Below are 18,489 nucleotides of genomic sequence, written 5' to 3' on the forward strand. Positions count from 1 at the left end.
TTTCCAAATGTTAACATTTTACCATACTTGTTTTATCGTCCTCTCTGTAGGTGCATGTTATTATTTTTTTTCTGAATGTTTGCGAGTGACTTGCAGGCACGATGCCCTTAACCACTAAATACTTTAGTGTGCATTATCTTAAATATATATGCATATACATACATATATATACACACACACACATATATGTATACACACATACATACATCATTCTCTTACATAGCCACAGTACAATTACCCAAATTAGAAGATTATCACTGATATAGCACATCTAACTAATCTAAAGAATTTACTCAAATGTTACTAGTTGTTCCATTAATGTCATCTTTAGCAATTAAGCATCAATTTGTCATGTCTCTTTATTCTTCAATCTGGGAAAATTCCTCATTCCTTTTCCGTCATGATTTTCACATTTCTGATGCATACAAGCCATGTACTTTTTAGAATATCCTTCAATTTGGGCGGCACGCTTTTAAAAATAACCCAGAGTTTAAATTTTCCAACAATCCTTAGGCATTAAATTCTAAAACTTTAGAATTTCCCTCCCAGGCTTACAAGCTCTAGTTGTTAGGAAGGTTCCAGCAGCATTTTTTAGGCTTACCACTAACTGGCAGTGTTTTCACCAGCTCTGTATATTCTGTGTCTGGAAGTTCAGTTCCCCTATTACTCAGCACATTTTCCAGGTTGTTGATATCAATCTTTTCACCTTTAGAAAGTTAGAAATAATTATATATATTAGTGATGATTCCAAATTTTAGGTTGACTAGCAAAAGCATGATGCAGTCTGCATCTACTACACAGTCTTGGGGGAAATTAGAACTTTAATTGTTTCTTCAATACTAATAGACAAAAGTTCTTTTTAAATGCTGAGAAAAAAAAATTCATTTCTATACTGGTCAATTAATCCACCTAGATAACTAATATAATGTCGTAAGAAAGTGTTACATGATTTTGTTAATAATGTGATCACTGACAATGTTACCTCAATTATTCAAAAATTCAGTGCCATTTATTGTGCCTGCCTCGAGTTTCATGCAGGGAAACATTTTATTAGGAAGGAAAGCTCTACAGAATGTAGGATTTCTAACTTACATTTAGTCCTGTAGGTATATTTTGTATTGTTTTATTTTTGCTTCTTTTTACCAAATTTAAATTTATGTAACCCAAGATAAAACTTTCCATTAGATCTAGCAGTAGGATATTGGGAAAACATGATAGAAAAATAAAAATTATTGTCGAGCCCTGGGGCCCTCAGTTTATTAGTAAATTTATCACTAACTTGTGAAAGCTTTCACTTCATCCATTACCTTTTTCATATCAACTTTCCCATCAACTGCAAGAAAACATACAGATGACACCTACACATATAACATCAAAGAGAAAACGAGCAAAAAAAATGGTACTTATCACTTTCTCTAGAATTTTATCCTATTTCTCCCCTTCATTAGTGTGAAACAAGAAAAAGGTTTTACATTTCACATATATAGCTATATTAACAATGTGACATTGACTTTTTTGCTTTAAGATATTAAAACTTTCAGTCATAGAAGAATGATATGTAAAGGAAGCTCCATTTATTTTAGCTGCTTTTTAGCATTTAGATATTGGAAAACTCTCCATTATTTAGTTAGGCTCCTGGGCAAAATTAAAAGGGTGGTGTATACCATATTTCACTGTTTTACGTTCAGTAATTTTCCATTCATATAAAGTTGACCCATACTCACTACTTATCCATTATTACAATTAAACTGAAAATAATTCATTGACTCTTTAAATTATATGTGCAAGTTAGAAATAATTCAAGACTTGTAGTTAATTGCAGGCTTTGTATATAATAGATATACAGTGATTTATTTCATCAGTTTTTTGGGGCAGAATCTTTATTTTTATTTTATTATTTATTTATTTTTTTGGCTACCCATGTGGCTTGCGGGATCTTAGTTTCTGGGCTGGGGATCGAACTTGCGCCCTTGGCAGTGAGAGTGCAAAGCCCTAACCACTGGATCACCAGGGAATTCCCCTACTTCATCAGTTTGTAAAGGGACGTTAAAATAGAAATATTACAGAGGCAGAATAAGCTCACTAAATCAGAATCTCAATTGTATTAAGTATCGAGAAAGAGGAAAGCAGTGACACATTTTTGTACTTTTATTTTCAGAATGTTTACCTGTTATTTGCTAATTGCAGAAGACAAAACTTGAATTACATACTACCTTACTGAGAAAATATAACTAATAAGCACAATACAAAATCCACTATAATTTCAGCTAAATTTTAGCATTTTGAGCTAAAAGAAGGTCTTACAAGCAAAGCTGGTTGTCCCACATCTAGAGGCAAGTTTCACTATTTAGTGTAAATTCAAGCAACAAAGAAAATAAGGAAACAAAACACACATGTTGCATTAGTGAATCAAAAATGTTGGAAAATGAAAGGGTAACAACACAATGTCTTCTATAAAACAACTTATCTTTGAAAAATGGAAAGTAAGAAGTGACCAAAATGCCACTAAATGGCATCTCATGAAGATGGGAAAAAGTGGATTTGCCCAGTGGTAAGACATTTCTTGGCCTTACTGGACTCTTCTAAAGTTAACATATCCCAATTCTTGTCCTTCTGGGAGGGAATTGCTCTGTGAACAGTTACACTTCAACCTCATTTAACATTTCTTAAAAATCAGAGCTTGTTTCCAGCTTTTCAAAAGGGAATTTAAGTCTAGTATCAGCTCTTGGATAACAAGTTCCGGCAACATCATACAGGAATCCTTACAGCCTTCTAAAGGAGGGAGAACATGTCCACTGTGCTGGCCCGAATTATAGATAACTTTGCTCAGTGATGAGGGTCTCTGAGAGGACAAAAAAGGCGGCACGATACCTCTTTCTCTCTATCTTAAATAGCTGGGGGAACATGATCTCTGCAAATGTGATGCAACTTGGGGTGAAACTGTAATCATTCTGCTCATTAGGCTTTCTTTGTTTCTCCCTCATGGTTTCCAAATTTACTCTTTTTAAATTCTTTTTCATCCCACTGTCACAAGTCCTGCCCTCTGCAACCTCTCCCCACTTTTTTTCTTTTTCCCTTATCTCCCCCCGGTCCTTCAGTAATCTTGTTGACATTTTCAGTAATGTGTAGACTTCATAGTGCAAAACCCATTAATGTAAGTTAATGGAAATGCCCAGAGAAAGAGTTTGTTCTCTAGGTTCTCAAAGGTTTTCTCAATAGCTTGATGTCCAGTAAGTACTTTGAAGAGGTCTATAACTATAAGCTCCCACGCGTGCAGAGGTGCCTGGTAGTAACAGTGATGACTGGAACAATAGGGCAATGATGACAACAATGAGCAACTTCACTGGACACGTTATGTACCTGACACTGGTCTAGATTAATCCTCACAAAATCTCCATCAAGTACGTGCTAATAATGTACTCCTTTCATCTATGAAGAAACTGAGGCAGAGAAACATTAAGATGACACAACTTTTAAGCAGAAGAGTTTGAATTCAAACCCAGTCAGTCTCGCTCCAGAGTCTGTACCTTTAACCACTACGCTATTTGAACTTTGAATGGTCACCATCCGCTGCTCACCATCAACTGGCAGGCTCTGTGTCAGATCTTCAAGTTCCTTTTCGGTGAGGTTCATCCCCATGCTTCCCAGAACTGTGTCCAGTTTACTGACATCAATTTCCCCTCCTTAAAAAAGAGACAGGGATAAGAGCAAAATATAGTAACTCTAAAATGTGACATAAATAGGCAATCCAATTCTTCTGTTCAGTTAATGGGTGGTGGTGTTGATTACATTTTCAGACTGGTTGACTTCACTGTTGATTAAATTTCCTGAATAAAAGAAGGCCTTTCTTTTATTTTTTTTATACTACAGATTTAGATTTTGATTATTTCAAGCCCTGCCAAAGTCTGGGAAGTTCCAAAGGAATGTGGATTGTTCTCTAAAAACACAACATAACAAAAGTAAATGATACCCACTTACATAAGGTACATAAATAGGCAAATTCAGAGAGACAGGAAGTAGAGTAGTAGTTATCAGGGGCTGGGGGAGGGGAAATGGGGAGTTACTTTTTAATGGGTTTCTTGTTAGAGTTTCTGTTTGGGATGATGAAAAGGTTCTGGAAATGGACGGTGGTAATGGTTGCGCAAGATTGTGTTCTTAATGTTACTGAATTGTTCACTAAAAAATGGCTAAAATAGTAAATTTTATCTTATGTGTATTTTACCACAATAAAGAAATGGTAAATTACAGAGCACTCTACAGAAGAATCTTTTTTTAATGAAAAATTTAAAAAATGGGAGCATAGTTAATTTACAATGCTGTTTTAGCTTCAAGTGTACAGCAAAGTGATTCAGTTACACACACATATATATTCTTTTCCAGATTCTTTTCCATTATAGCTTATTATAAGATACTGAGTATAGTTCCCTGTGCTATGCAATAAGTCCTTGTTGTTCTATTTTATATATATTAGTGTGTATATGTTAGTCCCAAACTTCTAATTTATCTATCTCACAATTAAAAAATGGTGCATTACAGAGCACTCTTTAGACGAATCTTAAGGATAGAGTCAACATATATGACAAGAAGGCAGGGTTCATATTTAAATATCAAGGAAATAAGTTAAATGTGAATCACAAAAACCTTGAATTCATCTGCTTTTTTCATTATGACTCTCTCCTACCTCTAAGAGTCTTTATACCTTCCAGCAATCTGTTCTGATAGATTTTTCCATCAGCTGTAAGAAAACACATAATTCAGGTACTAAGATGATTTAAAAATCATTTCAGAAATAAGGCTTTAGAAATTTTTCCATATCTATCAACTTATAAAAACATTACGAAATAAAAAACTTTTAAAATGTGATCATTTTCCTTTCTCTTTGGCAAGTAAAGCCAGTATTATTATTATTATTCTTCAACCTTGCTGAAATATGCAGTATTTTAATGCCCCCTTTTAATTTTCTCATTCGGATTTCTAGTAAACTACCACACTTCCTTTTTCTTAAATTTCCTCGCTTAACATGAAGTATTCCAGTAGAATTAAGAGTAATGGCAGGCGGTAGGTGGCTGCGGAAAGCAAGGAGGCAGGTGGGCCGCGCCGCCCCTGGTCCTCAGCTCTGCCTCCCTCCGCCGTTCTGCTGCGCGCCCACGATGCCGCAGTACCAGACCTGGGAGGAGTTCCGTCGCGCAGCGGAGAAACTCTACCTCGCCGACCCTATGAAGGCACGTGTGGTTCTCAAATATAGGCATTCTGATGGGAGTTTGTGTATTAAAGTAACAGATGATTTAGTTTGTTTGGTGTATAGAACAGACCAAGCTCAAGATGTAAAGAAGATTGAGAAACTCCACAGTCAACTAATACGACTTATGGTGGCCAAGGAATCCCGCAGTGTTGCCATGGAAACGGACTGACTAGTTTGAAATGAAGACTGTTTGTCATGTTCTTAGGAAGTAAATATCTTTTGAATTTGAGAAAGTGTTGAGACAGAAAATACTTTATGTAACTAAGTGGGCTGTTCAGATGCTGAGAGATCATTTTTTGTACTTTGTTTTTTAATGTTTACTTTAGAGAGCTAGGAATGTAAATGCTTTCAGTTAGAAAGCGTTTATTTTTGGAAGTGGAACAAGAAATGCATCTATCTTGGAAACTTTTTGCAGGTTATTTGATGTTAGGGAAAATAAATAATTACTCTCTGGTAAGTTTGTGTCAGTAATTTGAAAATGAGATATCAAGAAAAGCCAGTTGTTCCTTAAATTTAGCTAATCTGTCTTTAAAAGAAAATTAAATGTAACCATTTTGCTGGATTGGTATAATTCTTTCAGAGTGTATGTTTTGTGCTCTTGATGACCAACAAATATAAAATATGGTAACTGGAATTAACTGTGCACAACAGTATAGCTGGTTATATATAGTAGTGTAGTCTCAATTATATTTAAAAATAATTATGAAAGCAAGTATGCTTTACCTTAAACTTTACAAATTTAAACTATATTTTTAAATATAAGGGATTCATAGTATCGTTAACTTGTTGAGCAAAGACTTACTTTGAGTCTAATTTTCAGTGCTCAGAAACGTCTGCAGTTACTTTAAATACATGAATAGAATGATGAGTAATGAATTGAAACCACCATATTACAGAAATATTTGCCACATATTTGCCAGTTGTATTTCCACAGAAGGGCTAAGGATTATTTGAACTGTTAAATTTTTGCATACCTCTAATTATTTATTTTGCCATTTCTCTCATTACTTAACCAGGGTGTTAAGTATGACTGTCACAACTGTTTTCCATTAAACCAGAAGTATATTATTTGATATTTATCTTATTATGTAACCTGAGTTTTACCACCTAAATATAATGTTCACATGTTGATTCCTACACTGAAATATTTTTTGTTAGGAATGTGTTGTGTTGACCAACGTTTTAACATGGAAAGTTCCATTAACCATATGAATTTTGGCATATTTCAGAGAGGTCAGTACCTAAAATATATTGTTTCTCTTTAAGTTTTTAACTTCTCAAGAATTATTGATTTCTTGACTGGGATATCCTGTATTCATTTAGACTAAAGTGAGCCTAATGATGCTATGTGTACATTTTATTTTTTGTTTCTTGGTACTTTTATTACATCACTTTCTCTGAGCTGTATGCTGTGGCGTTTTGTTTTCTTGATTAAGAAAAGTAACATCAAATAGTGTAAGGTTTTTTGAATTTTGGGTGTTTTCCCTCCATATTAGAATAACCGGAGGTTTTTTTGGCCTTTTCTTTCTCATTTACATCTTCCAATTTCTAACACTACTTTATGAAGATAACCTGGAAGTGGGGGGCCTTCTTTTGAGTTCGTTGAGTCCCTGTAGCTTGTAGCAGTGATTAAGAGCAGAGTTCCAAGGCAGACTGCCTGCGTTGCAATCTTGGCTTCACTATTCCCTAATTCTGTGGCTTTTGAGACAGTGCTTCTCGAAGCCTCCTTTTTCTTCTCTGGAAATTGGGCTGACAGTAGTATTCATAGGGCTTTCAAGATTAAATGGCATGATGCACTTTGAGCCCTTAGCACAGTGCCTGGAACACAGTAAAGCTCAATAAACCGTAGCTATTATTATTATTGTTATGATTATTTTTCAGGGGAGTGAGTATAAGTAGCCAGCTCTTAAGTTTTCTCATAATTTTAATTGAATAGTAATTTATAAGTAACATCTGCCTTTTCTACTGAGCTATGTCTATTATCAAATGCCATTTTTGGTAGATGGGAAGTAAAACAAGACTGTCCCCATGGAAAGTGTTCTTATGTGGTGGGAGAAACTGAAATCCTTAAATCTAAAACATGTTTATTTATATCTATACAAAATAAAGTTATTGAGAGAACTAAAAAAAAAAAAAAAAAAGAGTAATGGCAGGCATTTCTCAGTGCCGTATGTTTCTTGATTTCCAAATGAAGAACTAAATTATGCAATAAAGATTTCTTAATCTTTGACAAGCGTTTTCCTCAAGTCTCAAACAGAACAGACATTCTTACTTAAGCACCCAAATCTAAGTTTCCTTGTAAGTTTTATTGCAGAGTTTCTTAAAAGCAGCACTACTGACATTTTGGGCTGGGTAGTTCTTTGCTGTAGGGAGCTGTCCTGTGCACTACCTGTCTTCTATCCACTAGACGCCAGTGGCACCTTCCCCTCCCCCACCAAGTTGTGACAACCAAAAATGTCTCCAGACTTTGCCAAATGTTTCCTCCGGAGCGAAACTCTCCCTATTTGAGAACCACTACTACATTGATATTTGAAAGGCTTACCATCAACCGGTAACTTTTTTAACAGCTCCAAGCGTTCCTCATCTGTAAATTCTATCCCCATGTTTTCCAGAATATCTTCTGTGTCACAGATATCAATGTCCTCCCCTACAAATAATAAGAATAAAATTTATTTAAAGATTTAACATGTAAAAATAAATAATCTTTTCCTATGTAGCAATGATCTCAAGAGCAAATCTTCAACACAAACACATGTGAAAGGTATTATCTCCTCATCTTGTGGACAGCGTGATATAGTACACAATAAAATGCAGGGATATAAAGTGCCACTATAAATTAAAATGTTTTAGATAGTTGATCTTTAGTTACTGAATGGAATTCGTGTTAGTCTTTATACAATTACCTATATAAGTTGAAGCTTTCCTTCATCTACAGTGTTAACCTATATTTGGTCATTTAAACTCATATATAATAACTATAAACTCATATGAAATATGTTGTCGACAAATGCTTCATAGAATAAAATACTTGCTATCAAGATGTGCACTGAAGCACTGTTACTAAAATAAAGATTATCCACAGTTGAACCAACTCTGGGGAATTCATTATATACCATTCATGAACAAAAAGGAAAAATGCCTCAATCAATGACAATAGGTATAATGAAAAATACCATTAAATATAATTTAGTATAATTACTTATGTTCTTAGATCTAGAGTATTTGTCACTCACCTATAATAGCTTTTACTCCATCCATTAGCTTATTGAGAACAATCTTTCCATTAGCTATTAGAAAAGGCACAATTAATACAAATGATACAGAGTCACAAAAAAGGTATAAAGTACTTGTTTATAACTCTTCGTCAAAAATCTACTCTTTCTATTGCATTTTATAAAGCCATATTTAATTTATAATTACTAGATTTCAAGAATTCATCCAATGAAATTAAGAACCACCTGTTTCCTGGATCATAGGGTTTCTCGAGCTCATATGAAGCTACACTGCTTCATAAGGAGGTCAAGATTTGATTTATGCCAGCCACAAAGTTCCATCAGTGGTCACCTCAAATGCAAAAGAGTTCATGCTTTTCATCTTCCATTTCTTTTCTCCAATATTTTCAATCACCATGATGATGCAAATACTTGATATCTATACATTTGAGACAACTATTAAAGCTTTGTACCATTTCCCACCACAGGAAATATTCTTCCTCACTACTTTTTTGTCTACTAATTAATTCATTCATTAAGTATGTAAAGCATTGTTAATATGAATCAGTCTGTGTAGTAGGCTTTGGGGTATGTGGCAGACATTGCTTGTTGTCTAACAATCAGCTATAAATAGCTACTATTATTCTTTCTGCTAACAGAATACTAATTTAGTAACCTTCCTCCATGTGGCCACACACCTCAGGCAAGATTGGGCCCTTCATAAGCCTCAGGAAGTGGATTGTGCCAAACTAGACTCAAAGCTAGTAGAAAGAAAGGAATAAGAAATTACTGTGGAGATAAATGAAACTGAGAACAGAAAAATCAAGACAATCAAGAAAATGAAATGTTGACAAGTCTTTAGCTAGGTTGATTAAGAAAAAAAAAAGAAAAAAGATGCAAAATACTAAAATAAATAATGAAAGTGGGGACATGCTACAGACCTCAGAGAAATAAAAAGGATTATGTGAGAATACTATGAATAATTGCATGCCAACAAATTAGATAACCTAGATTAAAAGGATATATTCTTAGAAACATAAATTACCAAAACTGACTCCAGAAGAAATAGAAATAGACCTTTAAAGACCTGTAAGAAGTAAAGCAATTGAATCAGTAATCAAAAACCTCTCCACAAAGAAAAGCCTGGGACCAGTTGGTTTTACTGGTGAATCTGATGAACATTTAAAGAAGAATTAATACCAATTTTCCTCAAACTCTTTCGGAAAAATAGAAGAAGAGAAAATAATTCCTAATTCATTCTATGAGGCCCGTATTACCCTAATACCAAAGGAGGGATTAATGTAAAATAATTGTTTAAAATACATGACACCTAACATATGACAAAGGAGGCAAGACCATACAATGGAGAAAAGATAGCCTCTTCAATAAGTGGTGCTGGGAAAACTGGACAGCTACATGTAAAAGAATGAAACTAGAATACTACCTAATACCATACACAAAAATAAACTTAAAATGGATTAAAGACCTAACTGTAAGACCGGACACTATAAAACTCCCAGAGGAAAGATATAGGCAGAACACTCTATGACATAAATCACAGTAAGATCCTTCTTGACCCACCTCCTAGAATAATGGAAATAAAAAGAAAAATACACAAATGGGACCTAATGAAACTTAAAAGCTTTTGCACAGCAAAGGAAACCATAAACAAGACAAAAAGACAACCTTCAGAATGGGAGAAAGTATTTGTAAATGAAGCAACAGACAAAGGATTAATCTCCAAAATACACAAGCAGCTCATGCAGCTCAATATCAAAAAAACAAACAACCCAATCCAAAAATGGGTGGAAGACCTAAATAGACATTTCTCCAAGGAGGACATACAGATGGCTAACAAACACATGAAAAGATGCTCAACATCACTAATCATTACAGAAATGCAAGTCAAAACCACAATGAGGTATCACCTCACACTGGTCAGAATGGCCATCATCAAAAAATCTAGAAACAATAAGTGCTGGAGAGGGTGTGGAGAAAGGGGAACCCTCCTGCACTGTGGGTGGGAATGTAAGTTGGTCCAGCCACTATGGAAAACAGTTTGGAGGTTCCTTAAAAAACTAAAAATGGAACTACCATATGATCTAGAAATCCCACTCCTGGGCATATACCTAGAGAAAACCATAATCCCAAAAGAAACATGTACCATAATGTTCATTGCAGCACTATTTACAATAGCCAGCACATGGAAACAACCTGAATGCCCATCAACAGATGAATGCATAAAGAAGATGTGGCACATATATACAATGGAATATTCCTCAGCCATAAAAAGGAATGAAATTGAGCTATATGTAATGAGGTGGATAGACCTAGAGACTGTCATACAGAGTGAAGTAAGCCAGAAAGAGAAAAACAAATACTGTATGCTAACTCATATATATGGAATCTAAAAAAAAACGGTACTGATGAACCCAGTGACAGGGCAAGAATAAAGATGCAGATGCAGAGAGTGGAATGGAGGACACAGGGTTCAGGGGGGTGGCCAAGGGGAAGCTGGGACAAAGTGAGAGAGTAGCATAGACATATATACACTACCAACTGTAAAATACATAGCTGGTGGGAAGTTGCTGCATAACAGAGGGAGATCAACTCGATGAGGGGTGATACCTTAGAGGGCCAGGACAGGGAGGGTGGGCAGAAGTCACGGGACGGAGGGGATATGGGGATATATGTATAAATATAGCTGATTCAGTTTGGTGTACCTCAAAAACTGGTACAAGAGTGTAAAGCAATTATATTCCAATAAAGAGCTAAAAAACAAACAAACAAAAAAACCAAAAAAACCCCAAAAAGAAACATGTACTACAATGTTCACTGCAGCACTGTTTACAATAGCCAGGACATGGAAGCAATCTGAATGCCCATCAACAGATGAGTGGATAAAGAAGATGTGGCACATATATACAATGGAATATTCCTCAGCCATAAAAAGGAATGAAATTGAGTTATTTAGTGATGTGGATGGACCCAGAGACTGTCATACAGAGCAAAGTAAGCCAGAAAGAGAAAAACAAATACTGTATGCTAACTCATATACATGGAATCTAAAGAAATGGTGCTGATGAACCCAGTGACAGGGCAAGAATAAAGATGCAGATCTAGAGAATGGACTTGAGGACACAAGGTGGGGGGGCGGGGCAAAAGGGAAGCTGGGATGAAGTGAGAGAGTAGCATTGACATATACACTACCAAATGTAAAATAGATAGCTAGTGGGAAGTTGCTGCATAACATAGGGAGATCAACATGATGATGGGTGATGACTTAGAGGGCTGGGATAGGGAAGGTGGGAGGGAGTCGCAGGAGGGAAGGGATAGGGAGATATATGTATAAACACAGCTGATTCACTTTGGTGTACCTCAAAAACAGGCATAACAGTGTAAAGCAATTATATTCCAATAAAGAACTTAAAAAAAAGTCAATTTTGAAAAAGATATAAAAATTGAAAATATAACAGAGAAAAAATTTAGCTCACTTGATTAGTCCATTTTCTAGATTCTCAAATGTATAATGTTTTAATAATAGTACTTATTTTATTGAGTTTTTGTGAGAATTACATGAAGATATACATATGTATGCATGTGTATAAATATATACACATATATATCTTTGGGCATAGTGCCCAGCACATACAAAAGCATTATAAAATTATTGACTATTATAATTTAAGGAGAGAAAAGTAGTAAATGAAGGTTTATTATGCCATTAATAGTCTAAAACGCTCCCTTTGTATGCCACTTTTTGTCCTGATAGTAAAAGAAATAATTTAAGCAGAAACTTCATGTTAGTAGGAAACCCTAAAACCTATGAACCTTAATCTATAATATCAATGAACTGATACATATGAGCAATGAAAAAGTAATATAACATCTCCAGTAAACTGGAATGCTGGCCAAATAACAATATGAAATATTCATAATGGTTAATCATTAATTGTTTCTAGCATAGAATGAGAAGACTCTTTGGTCCTCTTTTTCTCCTGGATCTAGAAAATCAAATCAGACCAATATAAGTTTCTATATGAGAGTCAGCTACAGGTCAGTGTAGTGTGGATCATGTGCACTGGTTTCATTTGGCTTCCACAGTCACTGAAAGTAAATAGGTCACAGATAGAAAGATGTTGGGGACAAGGAATGATAAAGTGTCTATTTGATCTGGATTTGGATTTTCTCATTCAGCTGATCATTGTACCGAATCTTATCTTTACCAATAGCACCAAAACTCTTTCCTAATAGACACCAAGTGAGGAAGTCATTTGCTGAGGAGTGAGCTCAAGGGCTCTAAGCCCTAGGCCATTCAATTAAGATCAGAATTGGAATCCAGTGCCTTATAAGGAATTGTTTTTTCTCTCACACCAAGTCTCTAAATCATTCTGTTGGCCAGAACCTCAATAAACAATAAAAATGTTTTGTGACATAAAAACTTGTAGATTGCAAAATGACCATTTTAATTTGGTCAGTTTCCTCCTTTTAATCATCTCAACCCATTTTAATTTTATTAGTTTTTATTTGAGCTATAGGAAGAATTATACTAGAAAAAATGTTCTGTAGATGGTTTTAGTTACAAACCAAGTGCTCTTCCCATTTAATTTTATTCCCTTCTCCTTTTAGACCCATGAAAAAGAGAATTTCTGCTGCTGACTCCTTCAGTCAAGATTATGGCCTTGGATGAAGTTAGTCCCACATTTAAATCACTTTTCTCATTATTTTATTAGAGTAGTGTAGTGGATGCTATTCCTCTTCAGTCCAAGGTAGTCATTCTCCCAGTAGCCAAAAGTATTGACTGCCATTGGTTCACTGCTTATCCTCTCTCTGGGAATTGCCTTCTTCTGAAAGGAGCTGTCTCACCTGAAGTTATGTTTCCTATCAGAGAACGTCCTGCATCCAAAGACTGGTTGATGTGAAGTACAAAGGCCCAACCTCTGTAGGATCAGCTGAGACTCTATAGCAACTGCACTGCAGTTCAACATCTTCCTCTACCCAATCCTGCTTCCCTCATTGCCTTATAGGTAACGTCTTGAGAGTATTCCCCAAGAAACCTCTTGCATACAGAGCTCCACCACAGGGTCTGTTTCAAACAAATGGCAAGCTAGAAAGAAATATGCTAACGAAATTCACATGTATGTACTTCATCAATTCTGAAAAATGAATAGGGAAGTTAAGGTTTCCATCTTTCAAGTGAGATTTAAAGTTCCCAAACATTAGCCTGGAATCATGGAGACTTGCCCAGAAATACAGGAATCCATAAAGTTTCCAGAGTAGGAGAAAACAACATACTTCCTAGAATCACCACAATGGTCTTCCCACTGTGGTAGCGGCCATCTGTGGTGAAGGGAGAGTCACATTCACTGTTCCCTCTTCCCTTTTTAAAAAAAAAAAATTTATTGGAATATAGTTGATTCATGATGTTCTGTTAGTTCCCTATTCCCTTTAATATTCTATTTCAAATGGTGCTGAGAGGAGGAGGAGATGACTCTATTCACTTAAGAAAATTCCTGATGGCATTTTACAAATTTTCCACTATTTGCATTTTTCCCTTCTCTTCCTCATTCTTTTTATTATTTTAATCCTCCTCATTTTCCTCTTACTTTAACCTTTTCACTTTTTCCTCTTTTCTGCTATATTCTTTTTCTCTGCCCTGCCAGAGGTCCTAGAGATTTCCTTGAGCTTATCTCCACAGTGGAAAAAGCGGTCAAGAAGTTGATGAGACTGACTGGAGAAAGGACTGAGTCTTACTTTAGGTCTATTCCCTGCCCCCCTTTTATGTTTTTCAAAATGGCTTTTTGACTCCAAACAATCACAGTCAGTGGTTTTTATACAAAAATGTACAAACTCCTGTCCTCCTGAGGAGCTCAGTGATGTTTAAATGCTTACCATTCACTGGCGGATTTTGTGTCAGATCTTTAAGCTCCTTTTCTGTGAGGCTTATGCCCATGTTTCCCAGAACCGTATCCAGTTTATTGACATCAACGGTCCCTCCTTGGGAAACAGACACGTATACAAGCAAAATTTAAGGGATCCAAAAAGTGGCAAAACTACTAATTCTTATGCATTATGACTATCCTTTTCAGCATAAGGGACTGAGGCCCAAGGCCCAATACATCTGATAAAAATGACAACGAGAACCAGTAGTAGACAATAATTGAAACCCCTTCATGTAAATTTGGTTTTTTGAGGACCAATCTACACAGTAAAACATTTTGAAGGGGAAAATTAATTAATGTTAAAAGTATAGTCAATTCAGTAGTGGAGACAACAAATCTTATTTTTTAACCAATAAGTAAAGTTTATTTTTGCTAATTGAGAGTTTAGATTATTTCCACTAATGAACAAATTACCTGCAAAATGAATCGTTCATTATTCTTAAAAAACCGAAAAATTACAGACAGGGACTTCCCGGGTGGCACAGTGGTTAAGAATCCACTTGCCAATGCAGGGGACAAGGATTTGATACCTGGTCCGGGAAGATCCCACGTGCCACGGAGCAACTAAGTCCGTGCTCCACAACTGCTGAGCCTGCGCTCTAGAGCCCACGAGCCACAACTACTGAGCCCGTGTGCTGCAACTACTGAAGCCCACGCACCTAGAGCCTGTGCTCCACAACAAGAGAAGCCACTGCAATGAGAAGCCCATGCACCACAACAAAGAGCAGCCCCCACTCAACACAATTAGAGAAAGCCTGGGCACAGCAAGGAAGACCTGACACAGCCAATACATACATACATACATACATACACACATACATACATAAATAAAACATTACAGACATAGGCTTCATTTATTTTTTTCCCCTAAGTTCAAAAAAATTCCCAAAGAGTAGGGGACTTCTTCCCAAGACACAAAAAATAAAAGTAAAAGAGCAAATTACAAATAGTCCTTGGAAGGAGTATGACTATAAAATCAATACATGTGACCAATGACAATATTAGCAATTACACAATTAGGGAAGTGTAGAAACAAAACACTTGAGAGATCTTATGTCCACTTGTATTCCACCATGATTCCTACCTCTGAGAGACGTCATACCATCCATCAGCCTATTTTGACAGATCTTTCCATCTGCTATAAGAAATCGCACATTTCAGGCTACAAATTACATAGAAGTGCATGAAGCTAAAATAAAAAAGCTAGAATTTTTAAAAGATACAGTTGATTATTTGCACTAGAAATGTCCAATTTTCTCTAAAATAACAAAATCAAGAAATAGAGAAGGTTCAAAAGGCAGACATTCCACCTATTCCTGAGCAATAGAGGCAGGTACTAGCGACTAACCCCCACGCTGAAACATATTCATTTCCATTTCTCCTTTTTGATTTACCTACTGCCTTCATTCTAGGACCTACTTTCTGTTTCTCATATTCACAGATTAATTTTTGGCCTCTTAGTGGACTCAAAAGTGACAGTATGAATGTGCTTTTCCTGATGGCAGGATTCATGCCTGCTGTATTCATTCCTAAACTTAGATGGAACTTCTTCTTAAGTTAGAACAAGGTCATGCTAAATATTCCTAGATACATATTCTTTCTGCCATGATCAAATAGAGACAATTTTTAAATATATAGGACTAAGTTCCTTTAAAGGCTATAGTAGTATTTGAAATTCTCACCATCTATTGGCAGATGTTTCAGCAGCTTTAACCATTCCTTTCCTGTGAGCTCTATCCCCATGTTTTCCAGAACATATTCCACATCACTGACATTAATCTCCCTTCCTTCAAAAATACAAAATGCAATCAGATGAAAATTTAAGGATGACCCAATTTCAAAACATGAAAAAAATAATCTCAGCCTGTTGCACCTGAACTTCACTGCTTGATGAAGAGCAAATGTAGAGCCTGACATATCTAAACATACAATCAATAGCATTCATATAAATAGATTCCTTAACTGCAGTAAAATGATTCACGTCATATTAATGGAAATAATGGTTACAAAAAGTGTGGACTCTCAACACAAGAAAATGAGGGTTACATAATTTTCTAGTGAACTGGGATTTTATTAGGACTGACCCAAATATTCTATCATCAGATCAAATAATGTTTCTGATCATCTTTAAATAACAGTTACACATCTTTATCAGAGCTTTACTTTACCATTCGTTGATTTAATCTATAATTTAGGGTCTTCCCTCCCCAACATAGGAAAGGTGATATAATAATGTCAAGTCCAAAGACAAAGAATTCACTGCCAAGATACAGAACTGAAATTTTATTGCTAAAATGGAGACAATCAAAAGTCTAACTCTAAGAAATTAGATAAATTAGATTTAAAAATTATCAGATGCAAAGTAAAATGAAAATTAAAAATCTTCAAAATATAACTTTGAGTAAAATTTATACTCTGAGATTTATACTGACTTCTCACCTGTAAGAGCTTTCACTCCATCCGTCAACTTATCAACGTTCCCATGAACTAAAAGAAAAGGTAAAAATAAGAATAATAAAACAACTCAGACTCAGAATGAAACTCCTATATTGTGAAAGTCCACCCTTTCCCATTGTGCCCCATGACAACTTTCAACTTATAAATCCTGGTTTTCAGAGATTCTATATTAGATGATGTGCCCTATTCCCTAGATCAGAGGTTGACAAACTATGGTACAGTAACCAAACCCACCCACCACTCATTTTTATATAGCTCATCAGCTAAGAACTGCTTTTGCATTTTTAAATGGTTGAAAACGCTCAAAGAAGAATATTATTTGTGACAGAAAAGAATTATATGAAACTCAAATTTCAGCATTTACAAATAAAGTTTTATTGGGAAAAAAACACTCTTTTTTGCTGTTTTGGCTGCTTTTGCACGACAACAGCACTTGAGTAGTTATGACAGAGATCATATGGCCTGCAAAGCCTAAAATATTTATTATCTGGCCTTTATAGGAACATTGCCAAACTCTGCCCTAGATTATGGAGTACACCAGAGACACTATACTCTCTTGAGTTGTTGAGGTTCACTCTGCATTACAAACATGAGAGGAACCATTTACTGTTATCAGATATATACTTTAAATCAGCTATTGGGCCTATGTTTGATGAGGTAAAGGCAAACACACTTGAATGGCAAGGTAGAAGAAGTTATCAGCCAACAAATAGGAACTATAGAAAAGAACCAGAGAGAAAGTTCAGAACTGAAAAGTACAATACCTGAAATAAAATTTTAATGGATGTGATCAATAGCAGAATGATGATTATAGAGGAAACCGATAGTGAACTTGAAGATAGTTCAATAGAAATGATCTAATCTAAGGGACAGGGGAAGAGGTTGGAGAGTATTAGGGGACTGTGGGATGATATCAAAAGATCTACCACATGCGTCATTGGGGTTCCAAAAGGAGAGAAAGAGATTGAGGCAGGGGAAAAAAAGAAGATTTGAAGAAATGATGGCTGAAAATACCCCAAATTTGGTGAAAGATATAATAAATTTACAGAACCCTTGTACACTGTTGGTGGAAATACAAATTGGCACAGTCACTGTGGAGGTTTCTCAAAAAATTAAAAATTGATCTACTGTACCCTGCAACCCCATTCCTGGGTATATATCAGAAAAAAACAAAAACACTAATTTGAAAAGACATATGCACCCCAATGTCCACAGCAGCATTGTTAACAATAGCCCAGATATGGAAGTAACCTAAGTGTCCATCAACAGATGAATGGATAAAGAAGATATAGATAGATAGATAGATAGATAGATAGATAGATAGATAGATAGATATAGATATACAATGGAATACTACTCAGCCATAAAAAAGAATGAAATTTTGCCATCGGCAGCAACATGGATGGACTTGGAAAGTATTAAGTTTAGTGAAATAAGTCAGACAGATAAAGACAAATAAAATATGGTATCACATATATGCAGAATCTAAAAAATAAAACAAATGAATGTATATAGCAATACAGAAACAGATTCACAATTATATAAAGCCAACTAGTGGCTGCCAAAGGGTGAGGGAAGGGGGTCGGGACAAATTAGGGATACGGGATCAAGCAGCAAACATATATCATATAGCACA

General features: G+C 35.5%; 2 protein-coding genes across 2 annotated transcripts in view; one reads left to right on the plus strand and one right to left on the minus strand.

Moving 5' to 3' along the window:
• Positions 1–560: 560 nt before the first annotated feature.
• The window catches only part of LOC130839628 (integrin beta-3-like), a 192,402-nt gene continuing 174,473 nt past the window's right edge, over positions 561–18,489 (minus strand). Inside the window, exons 15-22 of the mRNA XM_057713858.1 lie at positions 16,836–16,883; positions 15,481–15,534; positions 14,347–14,451; positions 8,476–8,529; positions 7,785–7,889; positions 4,682–4,735; positions 3,579–3,683; positions 561–706 (exon numbers count right to left, since the gene is read on the minus strand). Coding sequence (XP_057569841.1) covers positions 561–706; positions 3,579–3,683; positions 4,682–4,735; positions 7,785–7,889; positions 8,476–8,529; positions 14,347–14,451; positions 15,481–15,534; positions 16,836–16,883 — 671 coding nt within the window. The remainder of the gene's footprint in view (positions 707–3,578; positions 3,684–4,681; positions 4,736–7,784; positions 7,890–8,475; positions 8,530–14,346; positions 14,452–15,480; positions 15,535–16,835; positions 16,884–18,489) is intronic.
• Positions 5,062–6,021, plus strand: LOC130839833 (signal recognition particle 9 kDa protein-like). Its single transcript, XM_057714385.1, has one exon. It carries the CDS (start codon positions 5,151–5,153, stop codon positions 5,409–5,411), a length of 261 nt encoding a protein of 86 aa, XP_057570368.1. The 5' UTR covers positions 5,062–5,150; the 3' UTR covers positions 5,412–6,021.

This window comes from Hippopotamus amphibius, chromosome 17 (assembly GCF_030028045.1).
Source record: "Hippopotamus amphibius kiboko isolate mHipAmp2 chromosome 17, mHipAmp2.hap2, whole genome shotgun sequence".
NCBI classification, from domain to species: domain Eukaryota; kingdom Metazoa; phylum Chordata; class Mammalia; order Artiodactyla; family Hippopotamidae; genus Hippopotamus; species Hippopotamus amphibius.